Raw genomic sequence first — 24,389 nt, 5'->3', positions numbered from 1 at the left:
TCTTTAAGACATTTTGCAATCCCTATCAAAGTATCACCAGCATTTTTCACAAAGCTAGAACAAATAATCCTCAAATTTATATGGAATCACAGTAGGCCCCAAATAGCAAAAGAAATTCTGAAAAAGAAAAACAAAACTAGAGGAGTCATGATTCTGGATTTTAAGCTATATTACAAAGCTGTAGTCATCAAGACAGTATGGTACTATAACAAAAACAGACCCATAGATCAATGGAACAGAATAGAGAATGGAGAAATGGACCCACAACTAAATGGGCAACTAATCTTTGGATTAGTTTGTAGGAAAGGATATCTGATGGAAAGAAGACAGTCTCTTTAACAAATGGTGTTAAGAAAACCAGATAGCAACATGGAGAACAATGAAACAGGACCACGTTCTTACACCACACAAAAACAAATTCAAAATGGATAAAAGAACTAAATGTGAGACAGGAAGGCATCAACATTTCAGAGAAAAACACAGGCAGAAACATCTTTGACATTGACCATGGCTATCAACTTTTTACTAGATACATCTCTAGAGAAAAGGAAAATAAAAGCAAAAATAAACTATTGGGACTTCATCAAGATAAGCTTCTGAACAGTGAAGGAAATAGCAAAACTAAAAGGCAATTTACAGAATGAGAGAAGATATTTACAAATGACATAACTGGTAAATCGTTACTAGTCAAAATCTACCAAGAAGTTATCAAACTTGACACCCAAAAAACAAATAATCCAGTTAAGAAATGGGCAGAAGACATAAATAGACATTTTTCCAAAGAAGACATCCAGATGACTTACAGACACATGAAAAGGTGCTCAACATCACTCATCATCAGGAAAATACAAATCAGAATCATGATGAGGCAGCATCTCACACCTGTCAGAATGACTAAAACTAATATCACAAAAACCCCCCAGGTGTTGGTAAGGATATGGAGAAAGGGGAACCCTCTTGGATTGTTGGTGGGAACACAAACTAGTGCAGCTACTCTGGAGAATAGTATGGAGGTTCTTTAAAAAGCTAAAAAATAGATCCTATAATCCCAGAATTGTACTACTAGGTAATTTACCCAAAAGATACACAAATACAGATTCGAAGGAGTGCATGAACCTTGATGTTTATAGCAGCATTATCAACAATAGCCAAACTATGGAGAGAGCCTAACTGTCCATCAACTGATGAGTGGATAAAAAAGAAGCAGTACACACACACACACACACACACACACACACACGGAACATAACTCAGCCATCAAAAAGAATGAAATTTTACCATTTGCAATGATATGGATGGAGCTAGAGTGTATTAAGTTAAGTGAAATAAGTCAGTCAAGAAAGACAACTGCCAAATTATCTCATTCATATGTAGAATTTAAGAAAGAAAACAGATTAACAAGAGGGAAGGGAGAAAGAAAAAAAGAGAGAGGGAAACAAGCCATAAGAGACTTAACAATAGAGAAAAAATGGGGTTGATGGAGGGAGGTGGGTAGAGGATGGGCTAAATGGGTGATGGGTATTAAGGAGGACATTTGTTATGATGAGCTTTGGGTGCTGCATGTAAATGATGAGTCACTGACTTCTCCAGAACCAATACTGTACTGAATGTTAGCTACCTAAATTTTAAATTAAAAAAAAATGTGACCTAGGCTTAATAACTGTCTCAATTACTTATTTATTCCATAGTTTTGGACATTTTATACATACAATATAAGTTATCTTTAAAAGGCTTATTTTTAGTGGTTCATTTTTGAACCAAAACTGAGTTTCACACTTACATTAGAGGGAATTTATTTTTACCTTTAGTAACCAGGAAGACATAAAGAGACTGAAAGAGATGCTTATCCAAAGATGTATTCCTTAGAATGCTTTTGGATCCTGGGACAAAGAGCCTTCACATTCTGGAAAGCTTCCTGGTTGGAAGACTTCTTACACAACTACCAAGTCTTCTGTAAAGCTCCATCCTATACCCATAACCCACCATACTCTCCAAATAGTGCTATTTACCATGCTCAGAATCATCATCTGTTCTTAGAAATAACCCCCTTCCCTGAAAGTCTCCACTCCTAGTTTTGGCTATTTAGATAATCTATTTAAAACCTCTGAATCACATGTCAGATTTTGGGACCAGAATTAGCCATCACTGGTGCCAAGTATAGATGGGTGGGAATGTGTAATTGAGATGGTTTTCCAGTGTAATGGGCTGGACCTGGAAGGGTGAGTATTCAAATTAGGTAGGAGCAGAGGAATATAGTGACTTACCTATAAATCACTAAGAGGATTTTTCTTTAAAAAGTTTTTTATGTGTACTTCCATCTTTCTCTGACAGAATCAAATTAGATTCACCTATATCATAGTTCTTCAAAGTCTGAAAGAACTTTCCATTTCTGACTATTTTTGTCTCAATTTTCCCTTGGATCATCACAAATTTTCATTTTATCTTTGGTATGCCACTGAGTTAAGTAGAATTCAACCACTAACTCTAAAATACCTGTAGGAATATATGAACTCATAAACGAATTCAAGAATGAAATGCATTCAGTGTTGGATGGGTTAAATTTGTTTTAAACTTCTGCTTAATATAGAAAATTTGGAAAATTCAGAAAAGTATGAAGAAAATAAAAATCCCTCATAATTCTTTTAGTATTTAGCATATTGCTCATATGTATATATTTCTGATACAAATTTTACCATATTGAAATTATAACATCCATGCTGGTCTTTTATTTTTTGATAAATAATAATAAATGATAAGATTATAGTAGATAAAACATGTGATAAGATTATAATAAAAGATAAAACATGTCATGGACAGTTTTTCTTATCATTAAATACTCCTCTATAATGTTCTCATTAAGTCAGAGCTGTCAATCATTTCCTTTATGACTTTCTCCTTTGTTTTTATGCTTGGGAAAGCCATTCTTACTTGGAAATCAAATATTTCCTCAGTCACTTTCTAAACATTCTACGATAAAAATGCTGGCAAAATTTGCCCCTGCAATGTAGAATTATTGAAGGCATAAATTAAGTGCTATGCATAACTCTGGGCATGTAAGACTAGCCATCGATAGAACTCAGGTACCCCTCACCCGCTCCGACTATTATCAGCTCCTGTTGCCAGGTACTGGTTTGCATTGGAGACTCAGGTACACCTCCCCCACCCCAACTACCCTCAGCTCCTGTTGCCAGGCACTGGTTTGCTTTGGAGACAGAACCCTCCTAGGGGTTCCAAGTAGTTACTAGTGGCCCATAGGACACTCACTGGTGATTGGAGACAAAGCCACCAGGCTCTTTAGAGGCCATCAAAATGTCTACCTACACAGCTCTCTGGAGCCACTGTGGGTTGTCCTGGAGCAGCTGTGGGCTGCTGGCTTGGTGATATATGAACTTTTGCCACATGTGCCACGAGTCTCTGGGTTTTGCTGGGAGATCCTGGTGTGCACTGCCGTGGTGGTGTTCCTAGGAAAGAGTGGACTCAGCTTAAGAAGAAGAAAGGGGCATTGTGCACAGAATGAAGTGTCTGGAAAAGACATAGAGACGACCGAACTGGAGGCACAAGCCTGTGGAGCCGTCACATCATCTGAGCAGAAGGCCAGTCCTCTCCAGTTACAGATTCTTGCTCTGGCTGCCCTGAATCAAGATGTCAGGTATTTTTCAGTGGAAAACGCTATGCACCTGGTGAAGGGAGTTCGGGAAAGGCTGTTGAAGAACCTCACCAGCTGACTGATGAAAATCCCATCTCTGGAGCAGCCCAGGAAGATCGAGAACCCCCTGCGAGGAAAATACCAGGAGGCTTCAAGGACAGTCCTGATCTGCAGGGAAGTGCAGAACCACCGGTTCAGGACATTGGCAGCTATGGACAGAGAGTGCAGGAAGAGGCAGGGGAGGCAGGCAGGCCCAAGCTTCCTGATGGAGGAGTGTGGTGGCAGGCCACCGGTGAGGGCCAGAGCCAATGCCACACCCTAAGCTAGATCATACTGAAGGTGATGCATCTGCTAGAGCTGCTTAGATCATCTGGAAGGTGGGGGCTCAAGGAGGCAGGTGGAGACTGGCTCCTCCTCCACTGACCATGTGTCCTCAGGGAGAGCCCTGTGAACAAAGGAAAGCCCTCCAGGGCACGGAAGAAGGCACCTCAGAGGAATGAAGAGCTCCCAAGAAACAAAACAATCCACCAAGCTGAGCAAGTATCTTTTCACCTGTGAAACACCTTCCTGGAAAGTGAGATTCAGAAGTTGCGCCTGAAGCTCGAGGCAGAGCCTCAGCTGTGCGAAGAGCACATCAAACACCTGGAGAGGAAGATGATGGAGGAGAAGGCACGCTGCCTGCAAGTGAAGAATGAACCTTACTGTGAAGGTGCACAGTAAGGCGGATGCTGCCCATTGGAACTTAGGCATCTACAGGTCCATGGCCCAGGACCTACAGGGAATGGCAGAAAATCTCTTCCTTGCATGACTGGGAGTGCCTCCTGTTGGAGAGGAGAAGTGAGGAGAGCCAGAAGGCTGTTCTGTGGGCAGAGAGGGAGTTCCAAAGGCTCCAGGCACAAAACTACTGCCTCAGGCAGAAGCAGGCCAACTCTGGGTCCAAGGTCCAGCCTGTCTCAGGGGGGCCTCCTGCTCCTGCTCTTCGGGGCACAGCCTCCAAATATCCTCAAGGGCCAAAGGCTCCCCTGAAACCCCAGAAGCCCAAGAAGGGAGTGAGGGTGCACTGGCCAGACTCCCAAGTTCTTGGGTCCCCTGCAGGTCTGATCTCCTTTCCCAGCAGTCATCAACACTCACAACCAGAGCACAAAAGCTCCTGGGCTTCCTTACCCCTTTAGCCATACCAATTGCTCCTTTTACTTGAGATCCACCCCATTATTGAACTGAAGCTACATATTCCCTATAGCGGTATGAGTGTGAGAGAATATTTTTCAATGTTAAGCATTAAATATATATATATATATATATATATATATATATATATATATATAATGCTGATACTACTGCTAGTGATAATTGATTTTATTAAGGGATTCTATGCCAAGCAATGAAGGGTTTTAAGTGTCTTTTACTGTCCCAATAACCCAGTGTGTCATATATGACTGTCATATATGACTTTTAATTGTCCCAATAACCCAGTGTGTCATATATGACTGAGGTTCAGAGAGGGGAAACAACTTGTCCCAAGATCACACAGCTAGTGAATTTCAGAGCTCCTGTCCCAAACCAGGGTTGTCTCATTATCAACTGCTGTGCAAATAACTTCTACTACTACTACTACTAGTACTACTACTACTACTTCTTCTTCTTTTGAGAGACAGAAAGGGGGAAGGCACACACACACATGCAAGTGGGTGAGGGGCGGAGGGACAGAGATACCTAGACAGGCTTTCCACTCAAGTGCAGAAGCGGACGTTGGGCTGGATTTCACAGATCATGGGATCACGACCTGAACCGAAATTGAAAGTCAGACTCTGAATTGACGGAGCCACACAGGCACCCTTGTGCAAGGAACTTCTAGGCAAGCTGCTGTAAAGATCCCAGAAGGGCTTGATAAAATTTTCTCCTAGTTCACGTCCTAGTAAGGATGCAAAAATTCTAGTGGTAGCTAGCTGAGGTAAAGTCCCATCAAAGCATGGAGGGCAGCCTTTAAGGGTCTCCAACGATTCCTATCTTGGGTCCACATTGTTTTGTGTTCCATACTCTACCTCTTGATTAGAGTCATGAAGTACTGACTCACTTCTAAAGGACAGAATATGTCAAAAGTGATAGGATGCCACTTCTGAGGTCAGTTTACAAAGAGACTGGTCTCCTTGTGGGCTTGCTCGCCCTCCCTCCCTCCCTCATCTGTTCCCAGGGAAGCTGGCTGCTCCTTGTGGGCTGTATTCTGGAGAGGCCCATGTGGCAAGGATGAATATTTCCTGCTTACAGCAATGGAGGACCTCTGACTGCTAACAGCCACCTGAGTGAGCTCAAAAGCAGATTTTCCCCCAACAAGCCTAGAGATGACTGAAGATCCAGATGACATTGTGACTGCAGCCTTGTGAGAGATCCTGAGCCACAGGTACCTGGCTAGTTGCACCTGGCTGGCTGGCCCATAGAAACCATATCAGGTTATCAATGTTGTTGTAGGCCCTTTGGTTTGGGGAAAACATTCAAGAAGGACAGAAGTGTGAAGCCAAATGTTTGGCTTCTGACCCACCCTCCTCTCCTGGGGTTGAGATTCCAGGGAAATCAAGAGATGGTAGAAACTACTGAGAGATTAGGGTAAACAACGTAAGAAAGAGGACCTCTATTTTTTTCACCATGTATCTCTCTCAGAGGACATCCCCTCACTTGATCCTCCCATGCTGATATGTGGCAAGTGCAGGAGGAGACAACTGGCAGTGTAGACCCAGCCCTGTAGAGCCTCCTAGAATGCAGAGAAAGAGCCCAGAATTTCCCTGGTTCCCCTAGAGAAGGCACAGAAATTAGTGAGTTGAAAGCCTGGGACCTGGTTATTGGACTTCTGGGTTAGAGGGGAGATGGCCTGTGGAAGGGACACTGCCTGGAACCCCTCTTGGGCCAGATGCCTCCTGTCTGCTTTGGGAGACTGAGGATTAATAAGGGAATGAATTAGTGTAGAAGAGATGGTGTTCTAATGCTTGGCAGGTCTAAAGTTATTGACATCATTGACATTCCTTTTCTCCTTGTCCCCAGTACCACCATAAATGGGAAGGGGCCTTCAAAGAAGCAAGATGAGAGCATCTCTTAAAAGCCTGTCAAGTGTCAATATCCAACCACTCCAGTGGCAGCCGCACTGCTTCCACAAGGTCACAGATACTAGTGACCTCTAAGGCTTCTTTTCCCAATTTCTGGTTGCTGCCCTGACTCAGAGGTGAAATTTAAGTGATTAAGTGGAGGAGCATGTGGGCAGCCTGAAACAGCGAGAGTGATAGGGGTGTGGAAAGAGTAGCAGAGGCATGGAAATGGCCAGAGCCATGTGCATGTTTGACGATGGCCTGGTGACAGAAGAATGAGGCCTTTCCCTTCTTGGGTGAAATGGAGCCTAATCTTAATCGATGCTTCTTTTTCTTCCTCTAAAGTCAAAAACCCTTGATTGACAGGCATTATATATGCCTCATCCTTTTTCCATGTTTATACTGTATTATCCTCTTTCTTGGAAACTTAGCTTGGATATTGGGTATCTGGCTGTACAGACTGTGCATTGTCAAAGTCCATGTGGTACCATTTATTTCCTATGAGATGATTGGACAAGTCTTCTCCCAGAAATCTTTCCACATCATTATCACTGGATTCTCATTATTCCTATTCATTAACTAATATTTGAAGATTGGTTAAATAAGTATTTTGTAGGTTCTGAGGATTTAACAATGAACAGGATAGTATCTACCCTTGGCATTGGTACAGGAAGAGACAGACAACTACATGAACCAGAAAAGTAAGTTTAGGTGTTGTAAAGAAGTTGCACATTGTGAGGGTAAGGTAAAATGTTTGGGACATACATTCCTACATCTTTTAACATAAGACCACAGTTTATTAACGACAGATGTTCTATACTTATCCATTTTTCTCCTTTTTCTTTTTGAAACTTAAGAAAGCAGGCAATATGTTGTATGTATAACAACAGATATTTAACACAAGGTAGGAGAGTTAATTTCTTAAAGATTTTACTTATTTTAGAAAAAGAGTGCTTGCATGATCAGGAAGAGGGGCAGAAGGGAAGGACAGAAGGAGAGGGACAAGCAGACTCCATACAGAGCACAGAGTCTGACACAGTGCTTGATTTCATGACCCTGTGATCAGACCTGAGCTGAAGCCAGGAGTTTCATGCTCAACTGAGCATCACACAGATGCTCCTGGAATTGATTTCTTATTAGATTTTGCATTTGTCCTACCAGGATGAAATTTTATTTTAAGAGAATATGAATTCCTTAATGCACTGAGTGGGAATTATTTAAAAATTTTTGTTATTACATCATATTTATAAAATTGAAAATATGTATGTGGGTATGGTAGTGGCAGGAAGCAGATTTTGCAAATTTAGTACATTTTTGACACTTATGAGGTATATTTTTCCAAGAGTAAGAGTGCTCTCAAAATCACAAACCTCAGCAGGGCACCTAATTTTTCCACAAAACACAGTGAAATAGAACTAAAATATTTAAAGATCTTTTGTGTTCTTAATGGTTCCCTACAAATAGAGGACTAAAGAAATTTGTAGGGTTATTTTATGGCTTTGAAACTTCATATCCTTAGACTTCTTCACTTTCATTACCAGTACTAGTGATTGATCTTAAGAATCTTCAAAACAAACCAAATAAGTTTGAAAATAACCATGGAAATCATTGCATTCTGGATGATGAATAGAAAATATCAAAACACATTAAGATGTTGGTCCATGAAGTTCCCTCCACTGACCCATTCTTGGAATAGGGACCCACTTGATACACTAGCCTCAGAAGACATAATTTAAATGAAACCTCTGATAAGAAATCACAATGAATCTTCAACCATCAGAATTACTGAAAAACAGCAAAACTGAGAATGTAAAATCCATAGACGCAAAGGGGCTTTGGTATTATATCACAGATCTATAGCAGGAAAGCAAAATGCAATTGTTTGCTCATCCCTTTATTGTTATAGCATATATGAGATCATTGTGATAAGTGGTACAGAATTTTCCAAGTTGGATATTGTATGAGAAACTGCTCTGGCGCACCATAAATTAGATGTTTAGCCTTTTACCATAAATCAGCTGCCTGGCTGGTTCCTAATTTATCCACAAACTAATAAATGCTCTGAAACTCTGATCCTTTCTTTTAATGAGGGCTGGTAACTCCAACCTCTGAGGACAGAGGCGAGGATAAACTGAGCCAGAGTAATGAGGGATTTTCAGAACCATGAAAGTAACCCACCAAAATCAAGGTGTTACCATTTAATCAGGTATTGCTGGCTTTAAGTTCCTAGTTTTGCTTCTTGAGCAGAATAAAAACACATGGGAAGCAACAGTTAGTTGAAATGGACATTGTATAAAGGATTTAACTTACTTCTTTTACAAACCACTGGCAAAAAGCAGGACCAATCCATTCTCTTGCATGAATACCACAGTCTATCCAGACAGCTCTTTTGTAAGTTTGTGATCTTCTGCCCAGCTGAAAACAAGAACATTCATAGTAACCAACTCAGGCTTTAATTTTTAAAGTCATTGATCAGCATGATTTAATAAGATTTCAGTGCAGTTCTTCACTATAGTTTGAGTCATTAGATAGCCCACAAAAAAGATACAGAAATTTCCTATTTCTGCTGAAGTCCAGGCCTGTTTATGCAGAAATAATAAATTTATTGCCTTCAATTACAAATCTAACAGGAAAATAGACAAAAAGGGCAATCCCTTAAATAAGTTTTCTTCTCTTTTTAAAAGATTTTATTTATTTATTTATTTATAACAAGAACACGTGTGTGAGCAGGAGGAGGGGCTGAGGGAGAGGGAGAGAGAGAGAATCCCAGGTAGATTCCACACTGAGTGCAAAGCCCAATTTAGGGCTTGATCTCATGACCCCAAGACCATGACCTAAGCTGAAATCAAGAGCCGGATGCTTAACTGGTTGAGCCACCCAGGTGCCCCAAGTTTGCTTCTTCTTCAATATCGGATGTGATTGTTAAGTAAAAAGCTAAATTCCTCTTCCTCCTAACCTCCTCCTCCAAGAGAATCAGAATCACAAAGAGTATTTCTTTTTTTTTTAATATATTTTTTAAATTTTTTATTTTTTATAAACATGTATTTTTATCCCCAGGGGTCACAAAGAGTATTTCTTAAAGCAATAATTATGTTTTAAAAAATGTTTTTAAAGGATTTTATTTATTTGAGAAAGAGAGAGAGAGGGAGAAAGAGTGCAGGAGCAGGAGGAGGGTGACCAGAGCTGAAGGCAGATACTTAACTGACTGAGCCACCACGCACTCCAGCAATAATTAAGTTTTATTGCTGTACAAAGTCAAACTTTATTACAACACAAAATGGGAAAGCAAAGCAAATTGATTTGTAAAATCAAGTGACAGAGTTTTCTTTATAATCTCATTATATCAATATTACTTAAATGTGGTTTTTAACTCAATAACAAATAGGTAGCTATTAACATTATATTCATAGGGGACCTAGTTTTCATTCATTACTTCACTCAAGTAATAATTCAGGAAATCCTTTTTTGATACTGTGCTTTTTTGACATACTGGAGATTCAAAGATGAAAAGACAAAAAGTTTATATGCTAATAAGGAGGGCAGATATGGGAACATCAATCATTGTGATGTGGACATGCATAAGTTGCTTAGGGAGCATGGGGTGTAATGTCTAATTTTCCCAGAGAATAAAATAAGGCTTTTCAGGGGAGGAACACTTGAGTAGTTGGGTAGACTTGAAGCTTGCCCAGCAGACAAGTTGGAAGAAGGGATCTCAAGCTTGGAAGAGAATCTGGGCACATCCTTTTTGAAGAACTGTTTTTGGGGTATGAAGAAGAAATGGCAGATGAAAAGGGACACAGAGGCAGAAAAACACGTGAAATCCCTGGATCTTCTGTAAAAGAGAAAAGGCTTTATCGTGTATTTCATAGAGAGAGGGGTATGTCTGTGAGACAGAGAGACAAAGGCACGGATGAACACAAGGTCATGCTGACAGTAGTGACAGGATTAGAGTATGAGAGGGGTGAGGACAGGAACTTGAAAAGAACTCCTTACTGAATGCTTTATTGCAATAGTCCATGGAGAAGAGATCCAAAGATAAGTTAGGGCAAGAGTAGGGAAGACAAGAGAAGGAACTGGAGCAGATCCAAAAAGATATTTAGAAGAGAGAATTGTCAGTTCTCAGTGGTATATTTAAAGGAAGTGGTAAAAATGAAGAGGAGGAATTTAGGGTGATGTTCATGCTTTTTGACTGCAGTCACAGAATGGTGCCATTCTGAGTCCGAGGTGCTTTTGTGAAAATTGAGATAAGAATGTCAAGTAGGTAATGACATACGAATATAAAGCTCCAGAGAGTGGACCCCAACTAAATAGAAATTTCCAGAATGATTGTTGAAACCATGGGAGTGGAAGTGTCCATCTAGAGAGGTTGGTAGAGGGAGAGTATAGAGTCTGAGCAGAGAGTTCTGGGATCATCAGAACTCATGGGAAGGACATGGGGAGAGGAGCCAGTGAGTGAGACAGGAGGGTATGGTCAAAGACAAAGGAGGAGAACCAACTAGGAGTCCATTGTTGGTCTCAGCAAGAGAAATTTTAGAAGAGCCATGGGGGTGAAGGCCATTGAGTCAAGGTCTGAATGGAAGGTAAGGAAATAGAAACAGTGATATAAGAAAATCTTTTCAGACGTTTTGCTGAGAAGAGAGAGAGAGCGCTGGGTAAGTAGCTAGGAGAGAATGTAGGATCAAAGACTGGGAAGGGCATATACTTTCTTATACATATACATTTATGTAGTTTTGCACTGGTTCACCTTAAGTAACACCAGCTCACAATAATTTTGAATGCCATTATTTTTAAGTGCATCAACAACTCTATGTTAGAAATAGCATTCCCTGGAATACTCAATGGCAAAAATTAAATATGGTCCAAAAATCTAAGGGAATTATCAGATGATATTAAATATGAGATGCTGCAAAAGACCATTTCATTTTTTCCCACAAGTCAAACTTGAAAAAGATGAATGTTTACTAAATAAATGTTTGTTTTTATGCTTACTAAATAAAAAAAATTATTTTTACCTTTAAAACATATAGAGACCTTCCCTCATATGATTTTCCAATAGAGAACATGTGAATGAGACCTGAATGAGTTTTATTTAGAGATGAATTTTGAATCTAAAACAAATAAATGAAAACCATGTCAGACTCTCCCAGTTATGGAGCTTTCAGAGAGCAAAAGGTAACAAAAAGCAGCAATAAGTCTCAGGCTCAAAGAGCATACATAAGTATAAAACTGAACAAAAATCAGTTTTGTGTTTTTAATTTTCCTTAAGATACTTAAAATTATATTTTATTTTCTGTCTTTACAAATAGTAGCTTCATGTCTTTATATTGTCCCCTTTTTAATGCATACCTTTCTACTACCATTTACCATTAGTATCTTGATGGCAGAGCTTTGTAGAAAATTAATCCATGTGTTGCTGGGTTCTTTTTAAAAACAAAAATTATTTCCATTTCCTTCCCAAGTACTTAAGAGGATAAGAAATCAGGTTCATGAAAACTATGCAAACTACTTTAAAGGGTCTATTAAAGTCCCATATTTTATGTAATTTGCCACTGAAAAGAAGATGCTAAAAGAAAAGCATTGTCTTCTGCATTTAAAGGTTTATTCAAGTCACACATCAAAGGGCATACTCTGAATAATTTCCCCAGTAACGGTGATACATTTGCATTGATCCCGTCACACACACTTATCTGTCATCAGAAGAAGGTATATTTGAGATGGATGAATAAGGCACTTAGAAATATGAATGACATTTCTGACTTAAAAGCTTTACAAGAAGTAAGGAAGTCAAACAAAAGTGTCCCTTTAATCCATGGTGTGCAAGACAGTCTGTGCTGAAAAATTTAGATTTTGAGAAGTACCCAAGCTTTCTTTTTTTTCTATTCTTATTTAGTCTAATGAGCATACACATATATATATGTGTGTATATGTGTATATTATATATATATTATATGTATATATATATATATGTAGGTACATATCTACAGATATATTTAAAATTTTTTTCTAGTGTATTTTATAACACTTCCATGTGCCAAGCTAGCTAAAACCTTCCCATTGCTTTTAATTTCAAGCTTCTAAAACATATGTGGGAACATGAAATATATGAAAATAATTTTGAAAAAAAAGTCATTATCAAGATAACCAAATATTCTCCTTAGAATATAACAGGATCACATTATTTTTTTTTATGCCTGACATTCCTTTGCTCAATTCAGGGGAAGCTGGAAAATCTATGTATTTCTTCATTTATTTATTCTGTCATCTACTACCTACTTGGAGGTTCCTATTTGCTTGACCACGGGGGATATAGTGGTGAACAGGAAAGAAATGGCCTGCCCTCATTGAACTTGAAGCTTATGAGGAGAAAAAAGCATTAATCAAGTGGTCCTACAATTACATACATAAAAACTATGACAGATATCATATCCATGTGTTGTGGGTGCATGTAATATGCTGGGGTTGGACGTGAGGAGTTCTAATTCCATATTCGAGAGTAGAAACAACCATCTTTTTGCTTGGGCTCAGATTCAAAAAGTAATTAGGTATTGTCGAGGTGACCAGTAAAGGATATAATGGTAGGAATGAGATTGTTGTAGAATGAATAATAGGAAGAATAAACAATAACATTTTTAAAGGCCCTGAGATTCTGCAAATAAAACTTGGCCTTTGGGAGGTCTCAACTTGTGCAGAAGCTATGTGGCAAGCATCAACGTTCACTCCACCCCCATCCAAATCACTGCCCTCAAACTCTGACTAGATCTACCTTCCATGGCTTTTTAGTTAAGGTTTTCAGAACTGCAATTATAGTAGCATTACCTCACTTTTCCATTGCCCTTCCCATGTATTTTGGAGGGGTGGTTTGGGTAAAGCAAATGAAATCCAACTTATTTCCCTATTTCTTATAAAGTCTTAATAATGAAGGAGATGATGAACTGAGCTGGCTGGGCCATATAAGAAGTTTATATATTCTTCATATGGCCCCTGCCTCTATCTTTATCCTTTTCTCCCAGCCATCAGACCTAAATGATAAAGATGTATTTATTTAAAAAAAAAAAAAAACAAAAAACAAAAGCTCCTCTGATTACATACTTCTTCTAAGGAGTGATAAACTTCATAATTATATCCAGACAGGTATCTTCGATTTCTCTGGGTTCGTAAAAACTGCTTGCCTTTTGCAGTGTGTTCTGAAGATCTTCTATGAGGACCCTGGATTTGAAATGATAGACATGATGCAAACTGAATGGCGATCACATAAAATTTGGAAAAGGAAATTATGCATCTATGAAAAAAGGATAGCAAATATTGACATCTCTAAAAATATCAAATGTTGGGAAAATGTTCATTTTTGGGAAATAGAAACTATTAAATTAGGGTAAAAGAACATAAAAGGTAAAATTATAGCTAGATGTTCTCAAATGATAATAATTACTACCATTGACTGAACAGCTACAAGAACTGAATGATGGGTATGAGCATTTACTGATTTATTTAGTACCTATTTAGATACCATGCTTATGTTCTTCATGTGCATGAGCTGAGTTAAACATCCTATAAGGTAGATTTTTTTGTTACTTCCATTTTACAGACAGGGAAAAATGAGGCTCCCAAAAGGTTAAGAACCTGCCAACATCACTCTGCTAAGGAGTACAGAGCCAGAATTTGAACTCGGAATGTGAACCTGAATTCTAGTCTTTGGACTCTGAGTCCAGTGTAATATTATGAACCCCAAAACAAGACAACAGACCCACAAAAAAGTTTTCCAAAAGTTCAAAAAATCTTTGAATATTTACAAAATTGAGCCATGGTATATTGTCATTGCATTATTTCTAAAGTGGACAGACCTTCTAAATACAAACAAGTGCAAATTGTTCCCAATCAAGGTAAGAGCAATTCCCCACATTTATCACCAGAAAGTTATGAAGTTCTGATGCTGATATATCTGTTTGTTTGGCAGCTCCTGATAGAACTACCATTGTTCCCATTAGAAAGGCAATATTTTCCCCAGGAGTTTCAGTACAAAAAGCCTATGACTCTTAATTGATTAGATTCTTTATCATTTATCATTATCAATTGATAAATGACATGACATATTACCAGTCATATCATGAAATGTCCTTTCAAAGAATTGTCGAAATAATTCTAATGGAGAATTGCTCCTACAACGGATTTATCTTAATGCTTTCTAGTCAAGTTTACTAGTGTTTTCACCAAAGTAGGAAAATAATAAAAGTTTTTCATTTTCAAGTTGTATGGGATCATTCTAGATGGATATTAACTTCTTTGAGGAATAAACTCTTAAGCGTTTCAGTTTTCTTTTAAAGTCTCCAAGTGCCCTAAATAGAACTAGTTTTTGGATTCCTTAGTATTTGCCTATCCAATTAGGCTAGTGATTCTTAAGCTGCATTGCTTTAAAGTTACCTGTGAGCTTTAAAAAAATATGCCACACTGGGGGCACCTGACTGGCTCAGTTGGAAGAGTGTGTGACTCAGGATCTTGGAGTTGTGACCTGGGGTACCACTTTGGGTGTAGAGATTACTTAAAAAAAAAAAAAAAAAACTTTAAAAAATATACCACATTGGTCCCTACATAGATAAGAATATTTATGAATAAGTATCAGTCCTTTTTGAAAGCTCACCAAAGTGATTCTAACTATACTGCGGGGATAAATTTTAGGCTAAAAACTGGAAACCACTAACTCAGGTTCATTCAATCTAGAAAATCACTGGTCTCAGTCCTCTCAAGTTCCATATTAAATGCAAATGAAGAGAATAGTAGAATATGGCTGACTCTTGTTTCCTTTTTCCTCTCCTGAGTGTCTGTACTGGACATGGTCAACTGCCTACTCTCCTTATAGACTTCCTGTACTGCAGGAAGTACAGTCTTGATTCTGGGTACAGATTTGTAAACACTGGTAAGATAGGAAGTTAAGAAGGAGGCAGAGGCCATCTCCTGCTGGTGCTGTGGCTATGTCAAGGCCACAGAGATGTGACTGTTGAGAGGCAGCCAGCGTTGCTGGACTCAGCACTCCAGTGTCTAGTCACCAGGTTTATAGCATGAGAGGCAGTTATGGTAACAACAGTGGTGGTTGGAGTAGTGCAGTCACAGCTTCTGGACCTTTGGACCATCCCATGAGAGAGAAGTAAATTCTATTTGATTGAAGCTACTGTGTTTGGGGATCTGGTATGGGTTGAATTATGTCCCCATCTCCCCCAGTTCATATGTTGAAGTCCTAAGCCCCAGCACCTCAGAATGTGACCTTATTGGGGGCTAGGATTATTGTAGATGTAATTAAACTTTGGTCACCAGGATGCACTCTCATCTAATATGACATGTTTTTATAGAAAGAGGAAATTCAGTTTGGGAAGATGAGAAAGTTCTAGAGATGCATGTGCTGATGGTTGTGTATAATGTGAATGTATTTAATGTCACTGAATTGTATATTTAAAATGGTTAAAATGGTACATTTTATGTTGCATATACTGGGAAAATCAGGACACAAAGACACACATAGAGGGAAGATATGAAGAGGCAAAGATGGCTGTCTACAAACCATGGAAAGAAGCCTGGGACAGATCCTTTCCTCAAGGCCCTCAGAAGGAACCAACTCTGCCCTCACCTTGATCTCAGTCTTCTAGCCTCGAGAATCATGAGACAATAAATTTTTGCCTTTTAAACCAGCCAGTCTGTGGTATTTGTTATGACAATCCTAAAAAACTAATACAGTTCTCTGTTCAATAACTGGACAGTATCTTAATACAGGCCCTAAAAGACCAATCTGAAAATTAAAATAATTGTTGTGTGACAGTTCTAGCCCCATTTTTCTTGTTAAGTAGTCAGCACCACAGATTGATGAGGAGCCCAAAATGGCATTTATAAGTGTTGTATTTTCTAGGTCCTTTATGGCTGATGTTATTATTCCTACCCTAGTTGCATACACTCCTAGGATAGTGACCAGAGCTATTGAGAACTTTTCAAATGATGTCAACACTCAGTATAAAACCCCCTGCCCCAAAGCTTCTAGGGGGGGTCAGGGGGGCTCAAAACTTGAAATTCCACTGCCAATTTTTACAGGTATTTAATTTATAAAATGATTGAATTTTTTATAACAGAATGAGTCATCTCATCTATCATGTCATTGAAAGGGACTGATTACCCAGGGGCCAGACTCATGGGGTCACATTATCTCTGCCTTGAAGATTGACTACAGATATATATTATGTGCAGCTGTACAGAGTTAATGATAATCTTTTGAAAATACCCTAGGCTACAATGATAAAAGTCAATTAAAAATGATCTCTACCTACTGCCCTGTGGAATTTAATCGACTTTTATGTGTTATCTTGAGACCAACAAAATGAATAATTCTAAATGATTGTCCTCCATGAGGAGACAACTGATTTAAAACATTCATTTTTTTTTTTAGATTCCATTTTCTGTGACAAAAAGTGTTTTATTTTATTCTATATCAGTTCTACATGACCTATATTTAATGGCAAGAAATAGAGACTTGTTAAAATAACTGGTATATTCCCTTCTACTGAATTATAATTAATGAAGCATGAGAGTTGTTGCTGAGCACCTATAGATATAATTACCAAACTCCTTCCTTCCAGGCATTCAGAGAGTCAAAGCACACCTTCGAAGTTATAGTAATGACTAAAATGTATTCAATATGAACAACAGTTTTATGCACAGCTGTGACTCTACCCTGTTCTAGAAGCACGATAAAATACCTTTCTGTAAAAAGCATATCAATACTTTAGTAAGGGTGTAATTATCTTTCTGGCAGGGAAGTATTTGTGTGGACAAGGTAAGAATGTCACTGCTGCTTTGCACCCTGTGGCTCAGCCTTCCAGAGACTAAGGCTTTTACTATTGACTCACAGAGCCACGAGCCCATCCCAGGCCTTACCAGACATCATCAGTGATCTTCCTGCCAGTTTTTTTTTTTTTTAAAGATTTATTTATTTATTTATTTATTCGACAGAGAGAGATCACAAGTAGGCAGAGAGGCAGGCAGAGAGAGAGAGAGGGAAGCAAGCTCCCTGCTGAGCAGAGAGCCCGATGCGGGACTCCATCCCAGGACCCTGAGATCATGACCTGAGCCAAAGGCAGCGGCTCAACCCACTGAGCCACCCAGGTGCCCCCTTCCTGCCAGTTTTAACAGTACAACAATTTGCTGAAAAGTTGGAGCAATTCAGGTTAGTCACTTAAGCTCATGCCTCTCAGCCCTGAAATCCTAGGTTCCCAAATGAAAGGTATGTCACTCCTTCCCATGTCGTTAATTTACATTAATTTACTGCCCTTCTCCCCCACATCCTGCATTGACTCTTCATCACTCCATCACTTCATTTTATGTTGTGCCTGCTGGAAGCCTGCTGGAAGCCTGCTTTCACTGTAAATAGACTTCCTACATTCTCACCTCTTCAGAGAACTCCTCTCGTATTCTTTCCCTGACAGAAATTGGACTCTCTCAAGGATAGATTCTTTTGTGGCTTTCTCTTCTGCTAATCCACCTATCATGGGACCAGAAGGGAAGGAGGAGAGCATCCTCCCAAATCCACATTTCTCCTTTCCTATCAACCATATTTTCTAGAAAAAGCTAATTTGGCCTTTGGCATTGTGCCATTCCTTGTTTCTTTCCTCTAACTCCCATGTAATCTCTGAAATTACTGTCCCAGGGGCACATTCTGTCTCTTTATCTCTAATCTTGCCAACACCCAAGGAAATTCAAAACGGCTGTATTGATTCTTTGGTGATTTAGTCCATTCATTCTCAACCACATCAGTCTTGGTGATTTACACTCCACTTCAGCCAAATCTTCCATGACTATGCCCTGAATTTGTCACCAGCCATAAATGTTCTATACCAGGACTCTTAATCCCAGCCTACATTTTGTCAAAATTTTCTTCCTTCCATTTCCTTGTTGCCCTCAGTTATGCTATATCTACATTCCATATAATGATCCTTATACCCTTTCCGATTCTTCCATTTGACTCCACCATTCCTCCTACACTCTTCTCCTTTTCTCTCCAGATTTGACACCATGGATGAATACTTGAGCTAGTATCTCACTAGGAACTCCACTTCCTTGCCATGCTGATCTTTCCATGGTCCTAACCCAACAAAGCCTCAACTCTGCATGAGCACTACCATCTCCCTTCTTTTCAACAACCAGTTATTAGTTCTTACCCCAGTTTTTTTACTTGGTAAATTTCTTCAGCCCCCATTTCTTCCCTTTTGGTAGATAATTTTGCTTCCTATTCCATATAGAAAAATTACCCATTTTTTATTTTTTAAGTTGTTGACTCTCTCTTTATAATCCTAACTAGATTTACATTTACCCCTTCAGTCTTACTGGATAAGGTATCCTTCCTAGTGCTCAAACCCATTCTTCCATGGGTGCATTCTATCTTGTACCATCAATGTCTCCTTCCCTAACTCGTTCCTCCATTCAGCCTGCAGACATACCAAAATTGCTCCCTACCCCCTAAAATTCCAAATTTCAAGTGGTCATTGATGCTGCATCTCCTTATAGTCATTCCTTATTCTCTACCTCTCTCCTTATTTTAATTTCTAAGTGCAGTAGTCTGCTCTGCTTCTCCATGTTCCCATATCCTATTCACTTCTGTCTTTCTCTGTCTTCTGCTCCTGACAATTTAATCCCACATTCCACCATGAGAGTTACCAACACAACTTACATTGCCAAACCCAGAGGAAACTGGTCAGTCCTTTTCTTGCTGGATATTGCTGCGCACTTGGAACCACTAATGTTTCTCCCTTCTCGAAAGTCTCTTGTTTCTTCTTTGACTCCTGTGCCTATCTTCTGTTTGCTTCATTCTTATTATGTAACTATTCCTTAAAAAAAAAAAATGCAAACAACCCAAACCAAATACTTCAAGATAACCTGATCTATTTTAATCTATCTACTCCATTGCCCAAGCTAGAAGATTTGGGGCTGTGCTTGATTTCTTCCTTCCCACAACCAATCAAGTGCAGAGACCAGGGGTTTTTGCCTATTAACTATTTTTTAAATACTCTCCTGATCACACTACTCTGGTCCTGACTCAATGCCTCACAACCTCTTACTTGGACTATTATTGTAGTCCCCTGCTGCCCTTCCACCCCACTTGTATCTGGCTCCCTTACTTCCATCATCCCAGTGTACAGCATCACACACATACATCCTAGCCCTGTACACATCAGACTTCCCACAACCTGGTCTTCCCTCAACATCTCCAGCATCTTTTGTTTCTACTCCCGTTTTGTATGCTGGTAACACTCAAACACTTCAGTTCCCTAAACAGGTAGCATACTGCTTCTTCCCTTTCCTTGCACTGTCCCCTCTGCCTGCAAGTCCTAAGGCTCATCCTGTGCTTAGGTGTCATTGCTCCTGCAGAAAGCTTTATCTCCCCCTGCATTCCTACCCAGTTTCTGGGCATTGTTAGACTGCTCTTCTTTCGTCACAAGAGAAGATCTCTGTTTACACTGGCCACCTAGTGTTTTTTTATTTTTAATTTATTTTTATTTTTTATTTCTTTTCAGCATAACGGTATTCATTGTTTTTTGCCCCACACTCCGTGCTCCATGCAATACGTGCCCTCCCTAATACCCACCACCCGGTTTCCCCAACCTCCCAACCCCCACCCCTTCAAAACCCTCAGGTTGTTTTTCAGAGTCCATAGTCTCTCATGGTTCACCTCCCCTTCCAATTTCCCTCAACTCTCTTCTCCTCTCCATCTCCCCATGTCCTCCATGTTATTTGTTATGCTCCACAAATAAGTGAAGCCATATGATAATTGACTCTCTCTGCTTGACTTATTTCACTCAGCATAATCTCTTCCAGTCCCATCCATGTTGCTACAAAAGTTGCCTTCTCTCTGATGGAGGCATAATACTCCATAGTGTATATGGATCACATCTTCCTTCTCCATTCATCCGTTGAAGGGCATCTTGGTTCTTTCCACAGTTTGGCGACCGCTGGCCACCTAGTGTTAAGGGTGAAATGATAGGCCAGTGTGGTTCATCTCCCCTCCTTCATTACAGTAGTAAGCACAACAAAGGTGACTATAACTGTGTTACATTTGTGTCTGTTTTTGCAGTGTGAAAAACAGTGCCTGAAACGCTGTTGTAGGCACTCAGTAAATAACCTGAATACACCTCTCATTCAGCTCAATTTAGTACTCATGAATTAAGCAAGTGAAAAAGAATGCTTACTTGTACTGGATGTTGGCTTCCTGTAAGAACGCTAACAGGGCTTGGGAACCATTTTGGGGAACATGGACATCAGTAACTGCTCCTTTTGATACATAGGAGATACTGCTCGGCTGCCACAGGTCCACCTGTAGTGCAGGAACCAACCTATAATTCATATTCCATGCAGGTGGGGAAAGATCTATGTCACAAGGTGAAACATGTCATCTTGTTTACATTCAGAAATACAAACACATTTTGGATTTAAACTTAATGCTTTTATCAACAGGGTAAAACTTTTACTTGATTTTGATTTAGGTCTCCAAATTATATCATATCCATAATAGAATTTGATCATAATTGACAAGTAACAGTTTAAAGACCAATATACATTAAAGCCACAAGGTAAAAATTAGATAAAGCAGTTTTAAGTAGACTTTGATATGCTTAAAAATTATTACACAAATACTTGAATAAGAGAGAGAAAGATATAAATTACCTTTTATTTTACTATACAACAAACTGTGGTAGCTTGGTAACATTTGGTAACTTTAAATGGACTACTTTCCAGGTATTTTTTCCTTCCCCAATGCATACATTGTACCAGTCCCTACTCAAGCTTCCATGGTGATAGAAGCATCCCTTTCTCAGATAAGATTTTTTAGCTAGGCTCGTCTCTCTGTCAGACTTCTTAGAGCAACTCATGCTTTCATTCCCTAGTTTCATCTCATCAGAATGTAAGCTCCATTTGGTCACCACCCCATTCCAAATGCCCAGAAGAGTGCCTTGTGTACATCAGCAACACACTGTTGCATATGTGGAGACCCCATGTAATATTTACTCTACGTTCACCCCATGTTCAGCGTTTTGCAGGAGCTAGAAGTGTGTTTGTCTTACTGCAGTGTTCCATCCTGTCTGGTGCTTCACATCCGGTAGCTAGTGCTCTGCATTCTTTGAAGGAATTACTGAACTCAGCGGGGAGGGAAGAGGGCCCTATCCTCCCTTCTGGAGTAGCCTCAGGTTACAAGTTTCGATTAGACCCAATTTGTCTTTACAGTCCTGTCTCTGTCTTCTCTGTGTTTGGGACTCTCCTCTTCCTGCATTTCCAGCCTTCATCTGTCACCGGGCTTTGATCTCTGATCTGATAATGTTTAGTTACTTGATCCTCACTTAAATGTCAGTGTCTGCATTCTGGTAGGGAACCCTAGAAGACCAAAAATGCTTTGTGGCTCAAGGAAATAACACCTCTGGTGGTATAATTTAATCTTAAACAGGGTAGAGAGGCATTTGTTTTGGGGACAAAGAGTCTACCTTTTTTTTTTTTTTTTTTTTTTTTAGCAGCTGACTCCTCCTCAAAATTGCAAGGGCAAATCTGACTCAGCTCTCATACTAGTCCAACAATCATAGATAAACAGAAGTGTGGGCTGGAAGGGCTGCTGAGAGGTCATTTGATCCATCTGTCAGCCCTTGGGCAAGGATACATGTAGGACTGAACAAACCTGTCCCCAGTAGATGTATCCAGACCACATCTTTTAAGACCCCAAAAGAGAGGGCTGACAACATCCTAACATAACTCATAGCCACATTTAAGAAGACTGCAGATCTTTCTCCCCATCCCTCACACTGCAGCACAGCTTCATTTTCTCTTGTTCCATTTTTCAATAGGGGATGTCTGGTTTCTTGCCTCCATTAGATAAAGTACATTGGTGTCTTTCACTTTTCTCTACACATTAGGTTTTCTGATCCTTTAATCATCTTTGAGACCTGCCTCTAAACCCTTTACAGAGACAGTTTTTTTATATTAAGTTTTGCTGCCATCCCTTAATGCCAGTGAAGACGAGGAAATAGTGCTGTATTTGGAGGGTAGAGAGCCATAAGAACCTAAAATAATATGAATAGCCACTCTGGCAAATTCCTTTATGTGTCATTTTCTAGGGTGCATGCTAAAATAAGAATCCTCATCCTGCAGAAGAAAGTAGCTTCCCTGTATGGAGTTCCGTGGAAATGACACGCCCCACAGCATGACCTGGAGAGGGCTTCCTAGGAAACAGGCCATCAGACAAAGCAGTTGGTCTATAGGAAACTAACAAAAGCAATTTGCAAAATCGGGAATTGTATTCTGTTGTGATATTAGGAAAGAAAGTTAAAATGAATTATCAGCTTTTCTCCAGTAAAATTTTGGGGCAAGGATACTTGGATACATAACATGGGTATTTCAATCTGGGTGGCAGGCACATGCCCATATCAAGATACAGGGGAGAGTAATACTCATGTGACATTTGTAAAGTGCCCCTACTTTATAGGTATTTCTGATCTTTTCAATAATGCCTTCAGGTAGGAGTTAATGGTAGAGACATTTAAAGAACGAGGGCACCTGGGTGGCTCAGTGGGTTAAGCAGCTGCCTTCAGCTCAGGTCATGGTCCCAGAGTCCTAGGATCAAGTCCTGCATTGGGCTGGCTGATGGGCAGGGAGTTTGCTTCTCCCTCTCCCACTCCCCTTTCTTGTGATCTCTCTCTCTCTCTCAGGCTCTCTTTATCACAAATAAATAAAATCTAAAAAAGAGAGAGTGAGAGAGAAGACTCAGATTCATAGAAGCAGAGTCAATTTTCCAAGGATGCAGAGCTCCAAAATGGTGACACTGGAAGTGCTTAGCTCCAGTGCCTGTATGGTAAGTGTGTTTAGGGTCTTCTGAGGAAATAGGCAATTTCCAAGTTCTTGACTTAGTGTTTGAGGAGGTTTGGTTTGCAGGTCTCCTACTCTAATCTTTACTGTCAGGGGTTATTGACCCTATAAATTAATACGCAGGTATTTCAAAGTTGAGATCAGTTTACTCTGGGCAGGTTACCATCATTTCCTTAGGGCCTGACCACATCCAGATAAAGTGATAAACTATCTTTGAATGGCAAAGCTCATGAGGGTTTATGATGATGACAACAATGAAGGATTAGTTGTCTTGTCAGGATGGCCTCAGGTTGTGTGCTAACTACTGCAGGTCTTTCCTGTAAAGAGCCATCTGATATTCCAAGGAAAGGAGGATCCTTTCCAGAAACTTCTTGCCCTGAAACCTGGTGGTTGTTCCCATGTTTTCCTTTCCTCAAAGGATTGCTAGTCACATATGGTCAGATCTGTTTAAGAGGTGGAAGCAATTTAGGGGCACCAGGATGGCTCAATCAGTTAACCATCTTGAATCTTGATTTCAGCTCAGGTCTTGATCTCAGGGTTGTGAGTTCAAGCCCATGTTGGTCTCCACATTAGCTGTGGAGCTTACTTAAAAAAAAAAAAAGTGGTGGGTGGGGAGAGAGAAAGAGAGAGGTGGAGGCAATTTAGTGTGTGATCAAGAGTATGAGTATGAACTTTGGAATCTGAAGGTCCTGAAATGGAATGTGAGCTTTGGTAGTATTGGCTATGTGACTTCAGGGGAGCTTTTAACATTTCTGAGCCTCAAATTCCTCATCTATCTATAAAGATAATAAAAA

General features: G+C 39.6%; 1 protein-coding gene across 1 annotated transcript in view; it reads right to left on the bottom strand.

Moving 5' to 3' along the window:
* The window catches only part of CPA6 (carboxypeptidase A6), a 348,306-nt gene that overhangs the window by 62,754 nt on the left and 261,163 nt on the right, over positions 1-24,389 (bottom strand). The window contains 5 exon segments of the mRNA XM_045075688.1: positions 9,031-9,135; positions 11,733-11,828; positions 13,810-13,878; positions 13,881-13,926; positions 20,937-21,061. Of these exon segments, the coding sequence (XP_044931623.1) occupies positions 9,031-9,135; positions 11,733-11,828; positions 13,810-13,878; positions 13,881-13,926; positions 20,937-21,061 (441 nt within the window).

This window comes from Mustela putorius, unplaced genomic scaffold (genome assembly GCF_011764305.1).
Source record: "Mustela putorius furo isolate JIRA1106 unplaced genomic scaffold, ASM1176430v1.1 tig00000151_pilon_pilon_pilon, whole genome shotgun sequence".
Taxonomy (NCBI): Eukaryota; Metazoa; Chordata; class Mammalia; order Carnivora; family Mustelidae; genus Mustela; species Mustela putorius.
This window is presented reverse-complemented; position numbering and strand designations above follow the sequence as displayed.